The 8,028-nt window shown below is 33.2% G+C and overlaps 1 protein-coding gene across 28 annotated transcripts; it reads left to right on the top strand.

Annotated features, from left to right (window-relative positions):
- The first annotated feature begins 1,135 nt into the window (after window positions 1-1,135).
- LOC114258707 (cullin-1) lies at window positions 1,136-6,863 on the top strand. 28 transcript variants are annotated; one of them, XR_014337808.1, is made up of 12 exons: window positions 1,180-1,626; window positions 1,890-1,986; window positions 3,040-3,199; window positions 3,294-3,443; window positions 3,532-3,587; window positions 4,275-4,334; window positions 4,975-5,077; window positions 5,397-5,452; window positions 6,124-6,180; window positions 6,305-6,376; window positions 6,649-6,704; window positions 6,793-6,863. XR_014337808.1 is itself a non-coding variant. In XM_082882800.1 (7 exons), the coding sequence occupies exons 3-7, from the start codon at window positions 3,173-3,175 to the stop codon at window positions 4,982-4,984; spliced, it is 303 nt and encodes a 100-aa protein (XP_082738926.1). In that variant the 5' UTR covers window positions 1,180-1,626; window positions 1,890-1,986; window positions 3,040-3,172; the 3' UTR covers window positions 4,985-5,211. The 28 variants fall into 28 exon arrangements, 4 of the variants coding, with proteins under 4 accessions (XP_082738926.1, XP_082738924.1, XP_082738925.1 ...); XR_014337807.1 differs by having other exon boundaries at window positions 5,360-5,452; XR_014337800.1 differs by having other exon boundaries at window positions 4,275-4,359.
- The last annotated feature ends 1,165 nt before the right edge of the window (window positions 6,864-8,028 follow it).

The following is an 8,028-nucleotide window of genomic DNA, read 5'->3' as shown; positions in this document are numbered from 1 at the left end:
CGTCCCCAACCTTTTCTTTTCGTCCGTCGTTAGCCATCTATTCTTCTTTCTTTCCCACAACGGTGTCAAATTGTGTGTGTCAATTTCTGACCACACTGCCAAACAGGTACTCAGCTGGAGAACACTAGCAGAATAGATTAAGCCCGAACAACCTGTCAACAAAAAGAAAAGATTCCGGCGGTGGTTTGTCCACCCAGGGGCACTCCGACGATCAAGTCAGTTATCTCTCAAAGATAGCAAAAGTGCTTAACTCACTATTCAGAATACAAAAAGCGTACCTTAGACCCACGAGGGTGCCTTTCATTTATAGCCAACACTGACCTAATCCCAATAGAAGCCTAGCTCCAATGGATTATGTCTCAAGGCTAATCCTGGACTCCCAGCCAGATTGGGATAAACTCTCTAAGAGTCTTATCTTTATCCAAACTGAAGTCCTCTCCAATTTTAGGACTCTTGTCCCCTATCCGCTTATCCCGGATTCCGGTATTTTCGCAGATAACCTCGGCCTAGCCGAAATTACCTCGGCATCACGACTAGAACACGTGGCACCTCGGTTGACACTTCAGTGCTACCTCGACCACGTGTTGTTACTCAAAAATTATGTCCCCACATGCACAAATATAAATACATGGCCCAGTGTCATTCTAAGTCTAGTACGAATTATACTCAAAATAAATTTGAGTTATACATTATTTTATGTGTACAGTATTTATAATTTTCTTTCTATAAAAAAATTATTGATAAAAAATATCCAATAATCTTTTGATTAAGAGATTGTTTTGATGATGATGACGAGAAGCCAAGGGTTGAAACTTGAACAGATAAAGCAAAGTATAGACCTATGCATTGCACATATTATAAAATAAAAGTTTTATTAAACATTAAAAACATCCATCAAGGCTTCCAAACATTTTGCAAGGAATGATGTTAGAGATCGCGAATAATTTATTTTTACCAAACCTTTTATATAGATGTAGGAGCCACACACATGTGAGTTTGTATGAGTCTTACTCAATGTGAGAGATTTAATAAAAAATTTAATAAATTATTTGAAACCCATAACATTTTCCTTTTGTATTGGCATACAACAACGGTTATACAACATAGTTTCAAAAAAAATGCCAGTTTTTAGTGTTTTTCGTATTTTACATTAAAAAAAAAAAAAAGTCAACAGATCTCACTCTCTCACACTCGCATCTCCGTCATGGTCCGTCTCTCTCATTCTTAGACTCATATCTCACTCTCATAGACATCACTCCCTCTTACTCTCTCACACACCGCTCCTCTCTATTGTAATCGAACATCGATCTACATTCCTCGGTCAAACATCGATCTCTGTCGCTCTAGGGCATTGCTCTAGCTGCTCGTCATCGAACTCGAACTTGATCTTGATCTCGATCTCGATCTGTTCTTCATCTCAAATCAAATCATTATCATTCTTCGATTCTCTTCTTCTCTCTTCGATCTCTCTGCAAATCTCTCTCTCTCTCTCTAAACTCTGTTTGGATCTATCTGTGTTCGATCATGGAGATGGAACGTGTGATCGAGTTTCCACACGCGGACATGGATCGTCGTCTCAGAAAAAGACCACGTTTGGGTTGGGATGTTGCTCCTCAGGCCCTTAAGGTATCAAATCTGTTCTCTAGATCTCTAATTTCATAATTTTTTTTCTTTCTCTTTTTTGGTTCTATTTTTTGCTAGGTCTGGTTGAAATTAGATACGTGGTAGATCAGGCATGAGAAAAGGTTTATGCTTTTATAAATCTGTAAATTTCATGGTAGATTGGGTTGGGAAAAAGGTTTATTATTATTATTATTATTTTTTCTTATGTATAATCGATTTTTATGTATGATCTGTAAATTTTTGTTTTCCTTGGTGGAGATGCGAAGTTGCTTGAGCTAGAAAAGCTTGATCTCCGTCTTTACTTGAGCGTACATCTTCGAGATTGTTCGAATCCCTCTGATCTAAATCGATCTAGGGCTCAAGGTAAGGGTTTTCTGACTTGGATTCGCTAAGTTCACTCAAGATCTGTAAAATCTCATGGTTAAAACAACGACTTGGAGTATATTTATGTTGATGTTTGTAAATTCACTTGCATTTTCCCCCCAATCTAGCTTTTCTGGCATTTTTCAAATCTTTTTTTTGCTTATGTTTTTGCTGATTCCACTTGTACACTTTTTTTTTTTTTTTTTGGTTCTTATGTTTGAATTCTGAATTTTTTAAAGTTCTATAGGGAATTGAATATTTGAGACAGGGCTTACATCTCTTTTCTTTTGTTCTAAACTTGGTGGGTTGGTAAATATGTAATTTTTTAACTTCTAATTTCAATTTGATACTTGTCAATATGATATGCTGAAATGAATGACATGTAAATTTCAGTCATTTGATTCTATAAACATTCATTGTTATTTTGCCAGCAAATTTTAAGGCTGAGCAAGTAGGTAACTTTGATTCACAATTGACTTTAAATTTTTAATTTTTCCTCAATTTCTTCTTAGGATATGAAATTTGTATGAACAAAGGCAGATACCAAAAATTTCAACTCTTTAGTTTTTATGTAATTGATTGATTGGTTGATGATGTGGGTTTTGTGTTTCTTCCTTTGTTTGTTTGGTTCTTGATTGATCAAATATGTGTCAATAGTCTTGAGAAATTTGGGATTAAAAGTCAGCTTAATGTGTGCAGAAAGTAAATGAGATGTGGGCAGGCTTAGGCTATTATAGGTTTGGGCGGTTTCTTGTTGGAGAATCTACAATTCCTTTACCCAAATCTGCCAATAAATAATCATATATCATTGTTTGGTTGTTTGTTTGTTTAACTATGGCTCTTGTGGCCTAGGATTATAATTGCTCTTGGTTGGATTGTTGGAGTATGAATAATAGAAAAATGGTAGGAATGAATAGTAAAAGAGTAACAATGAGTCATAGAATTCGACTATAGAATTAATAATTGTTAATGAATAATGCGATTTTTCCTTTAAAATTTTGATGGCTAATTATATTATTGCATTTCAAAGTGTTAACTGCTATTTCTCCACAGGCAGATAATGCTATTGTCTCACAGGAGTAGGTAATTTTTTCATTGCCTATACATTCGGTATCTAACGTAGTTGAAGTTGGAAAGCATAGAAACTGATGTGGCATTCTCTTATTTATGTTTTTGTCATAAACTGATGTTGCAAACCACTTTATTTCACAAGGTTTGTTTTGGAGAGTTGTGTTTCATGGTTTGGGTCCTTTGCTGATAATTATACATTTATATTTATAAAGTCAACTTTATTGGTTCTTCCGTAGGCCCTGAAAGAGGCTTTTGAGGTTTTCTGCAACAAACAAGTTTTTGGCTGCTCTAGTGCAGAGCTGCTGGCTTCATTCTGTGATAATATTCTCAAGAAAGGTGGGAATGAAAAATTGAATGATGAAGCCATTGAGGACACATTAGATAAGGTGGCCTTCCTGTTTCTTTAATATCTGTTTCTATTGCGCCTATTGACTTGTCATGGTAATTTCTAACGTGTTCATTTTATTCCTGCAGGTGGTAAAGTTGCTTGCTTATGTTAGTGATAAAGACCTTTATGCCGAATTCTACAGGTAAGCTGTTTGCTTCCTTCATATGTTTCAATTCTTTCTTGTAAAGGGATTTTTTAGGTCCCTACTACTACTACTACTACTACTACTACTACTACTTTCAGGGATTTTTTAGATCCCTACTACCACCACCACTACTTGAAAAGAAATAAGATTTTTTCCCCTATTTTGACTTAAGGTTGCTTCAATCCCTTTCATGATGTTAATGTCATTGGTTCAATGGAAAGGAAAGTGGTCTTTCTCACTTCCTTTTCCCCCACAGTTCTTCTAGTGCTTTCTCGTCTAAGGGTGATACTACTACTACTTTCAGGGATTTTTTAGATCCCTACTACCACCACCACTACTTGAAAAGAAATAAGATTTTTTCCCCTATTTTGACTTAAGGTTGCTTCAATCCCTTTCATGATGTTAATGTCATTGGTTCAATGGAAAGGAAAGTGGTCTTTCTCACTTCCTTTTCCCCCACAGTTCTTCTAGTGCTTTCTCGTCTAAGGGTGATATTTCTAAGCATCTCTTTATTGCTTCGACTACTTGGTTAAAAATTGATACACAAGGTTGTTACCAATGATATGATTTATTGATGGGTGTGTATATATATAATTATTTGACTTTAGATTTTGAATGTTTCATATGTTGATAATGAATGTCTAGTTGTTTAGTTTCTCTTACACGAGTTTGCTTTGTTACTAGTTTGAGGTATTGTCTTCCCTTCATCCAACTCCAGCAGTTTGTGGGTTTCCTACAGAAGAGGCATGCATTCTAATTGCAAAAACTGGTACATGTATATTGCTATATCATTTCTGTTCTGCAATCTGTGTTTTATGGCTTGTTTACATCTACGTGAAATTTTTAAGATGAGACATAATTCAATTCTTGACTAAAGTTGAACAAGAAAGGACTCAATGATCTAAAGAAAGTATACATGCTTGCCAAGACGGAATCATATATCATGATTTACACTTACCTGTAAAGCTTATGTGTTTACTGTCCATTTAGTGTGTCTCGTCTAATTTGAAGTGCATATAACAGTGATAAAAATTGCACTATTAATGAATTCAATCTTTACTCTAGAACACTAGATTTAGCCTGACTAACATTGGTCATATGATTTTTTTTTTTGGGGTTAAACTATTGAACTATTTGTTTCAGTTGGGAAAGGGGGTGTTTTCTTTTCTGTTATCAAATCGCCATGATTTTTAACTTTATTTCCATGTTTGATGATTATTTATAGATCATCTAATTGTGATTATACTTTTGCTGCTTGTTATGGGACAGAATATTACCTCTGCCGTTTGTTTTTTTTTTTTTGGGATTCTCAAGGAATCTAAATAGAGATATTCTTTTAATGCTATCCTATGTAAGTGAAGTATATATCAATTATGTTGTACAGAAATGTTTGACCGAGGAATGTATGCTGGCCTGGTTGGTTGGTTGGTTTGGAGGAGGAGAAAAGTGAGTTTGCTGTTGGAATAAGGAAAGCCTTGGTGGGAAGGGTGAGCCATTTACTAGTACATCTTTCACTGAAATCTATATTATTTGTCATCAAAAGTTCAACTTTTGACAGTACACTAAAAATGTAGTTTCTGTCTTTCTTTTCCTTTTTTCTCCGTCAAGCTATATACCAAAAGAACTATTGAAATGGTTTTCACTGACAGTAACAACAATGGGGTTATTTTTGTATATGGATGTACTTTCATTTCAAAAATCTCTATAACTGTCCATGATTTCGTAGTGATGTCATTCCCAAAGTAATGTGTGCTGACCAATTTGGATAGGGACTTGTTGCATTAATTTATGCTGGTACTGGTGTAGTTGAAGGAAGTAATTCATCTTTAGAATGGGAGGAATTGGAGCTGAAGACATCTCAGGTTTGTGAATGTCTTTGTTTGGATGCATATATGTGGATGTGTGGGTACCCATTTGTGTCAAAATGCACTTGTCTTCATGCTTCCAAACATGCTTGTAGAATTGCCATTTTATTTATCTGTTTTCTATGTTTGTTTAAATATGGATTGTATAGTACTATATTAAGGGCATATCACTTTGCATCATAAAAAATGCTTTTAGGAAATACCAAGTGATGCTAAAGGCCTTTTTCCATGTTTTTTTGGGTGCAGTTTACCAAGTTGATGAAACTTGAGGTGACTTTTTTGATACCAAGAAAGGGTGATGTCACAATTATTATTATTATTATTATTATTATTATTATTATTATTATTATCAAGAGAGGGATTATCATATCTAACTTCCTTCCTTCCTCTCTCTCTTGGTGAAATGTGTTGAGGTTTTTAAGGAATTTTATCGAACAAAAACAAAACATAGAAAGCTTTCTTGGATTTACTCATTGGGTACTTGCAACATAATTGGCAAGTTTGCGCCAAAAACTATAGAGTTGATTGTGGGAACTTGTCAGGTAAATTCCTATTTATATTGTACTTTGATTTGTACAAATCAGGGATTTGAACTTGCTCATAATGTATGAAAGGTTGTTTGTTTGATGAATGAAATTGATAGGTTCTGTTGTGTTTTACATGTATAGTTGGGCAATCATTGCATCAAAATTCAAGGATAAATCAACCAGGCAATGTAGAAGAAGGTTAATTATTTTATAAAAACACAATTTTCTTTTTTTAAATTTATGATCTCCTTTGTCTTCCAATAATTCTTTAATTTTCTGTTTTTTAGTCTAACTCCAATGTTGATGTGACATACCATTGCAGATGGTACACTTACTTGAATTCTGATTTCAAGAAAGGGGGTGGTCTCCAGAGGAAGACTTGCTCTTATGCGAGGTAAAATTGATGCTTTCTGAACTCAAAAGTCGCGATACATCAATACTGACAAGCTGGTTTTTCCTTTCTACTACTATTATTGATATATTTTCTTTTGAACTATATATGTAACACTATCTTTGTTCAATCATTAATTTCCTTAAATTTTCTTTGAGTTAATTTGTTTTGTTGTCGCCAATGGTCCAACAGATAATACCAAGTGTATTTCAAAATTAGATAATTATTTCTCCATTATTGTCTGTGGGAATTTGATATCTTAAGATCCACTGCAGGCTCGAAAAGTATTTGGTAACAGATGGACTGAAATAGCCAAAGTGGTCTCAGGGAGGTATATAAAGTTGTAATGTTTTATTTCTTGCTTGGTATTGGAAAAGTTTGTGGTAATTACAAATTAATTTCTTCATCTATGCATACAGAATTGATAATGCTGTGAAGAATTGATTTTCCAGTGTGTAAGAAGAGGGCAAAATATGAAGCCTTAGTGAAAGAGAATAATAACACTTCATACATCAATCCAAACAACAAAAGGGTTATCTTTCGAAAAGTTGTAGCATTAAATTTCCAAGGATATAAATTAGAATTTTTATGGTCTTCAATTTGGCATTGTAATTCAACTTTGAGTCAATCTGTGTTCTTTTATATTAATTATTAGTCAATTCTTAATCTCTGTTCCTAGTTAAATTTACATAAATTCTTAGTTAATTTTCATTCTCTATTCTTAGTTAAATTCTCAATTAATTGGGTTGTGTTCTTAAAAAAAAGGGGGGGCTCTTTTTGGGAAAAAAATGTCACTAAATGATGTCATCATGACATCACATCTGAGGCAATTATTAAAAATGAAGAAAGGTGGCATTTTTGAAAAACGCCACTAAATGATGTCATCATTACGTCATACGTTAATTGTGACGGAAGTGGAAGCAGCTGTTAAAGATTTTGCAACGTTTTAAAAAACGCCATCTAATGTTTTTAGAGACGCTTTTAAAACGCTGTTCAGCTATTGCGGCGACCGTATCTACGACGAAAATGTTAAACGTCGCAAAAATCTATTGTGTCGATTTTCTTGTAGTGGCAAGACTTGAAGTCAATAATAAATGAAGTATATTATAATATTCAACTTTAAAAAAGATACAAATGCAAAAGAATTAGTATTTTCATTTGGCAATTTAATATTTTAATTTAAAAGTAAAAAATTACTAAAAAATTAAAAAAGCCAATAAATTAAACAAAAAATTAAAACATTCATTTTTCTATCTACTTTTTGTATGTTTAAAAAGCTCAAAAATCATTACAAATATATATATATATATATATATATTTTTATCTCATATTTTAATCAAAAAGTCACAAAGTTACTAAAATAACTTATTCCCAAATGAGAAAAATATCATTCCAATTCTTTTTTTTTTTTCTCAAATGAATGTCTCTTGGATTTATCCCTAACTCTCACAATAATGAAACATGCGTCGGAAAATTAGGTGGGATAATTATTATATATTTTATTTAATTAAAAATTTTAAATTTATTTTTCCCTTCAACTTGTAAAGATAAGATGTTATATATTATTGATTTTTACCCGCTTAATTGGATAAATTATGAACCAATCTTATGTAATGGACTTAAAATATCCATAGGTCATGTACACTTTTATAATG

This window comes from Camellia sinensis, chromosome 8 (assembly GCF_055761805.1).
Source record: "Camellia sinensis isolate YWXY chromosome 8, ASM5576180v1, whole genome shotgun sequence".
Taxonomy (NCBI): domain Eukaryota; kingdom Viridiplantae; phylum Streptophyta; class Magnoliopsida; order Ericales; family Theaceae; genus Camellia; species Camellia sinensis.
The sequence above is the reverse complement of the archived record's forward strand: the minus strand, read 5'-3'. Positions and strand labels throughout refer to the sequence as shown.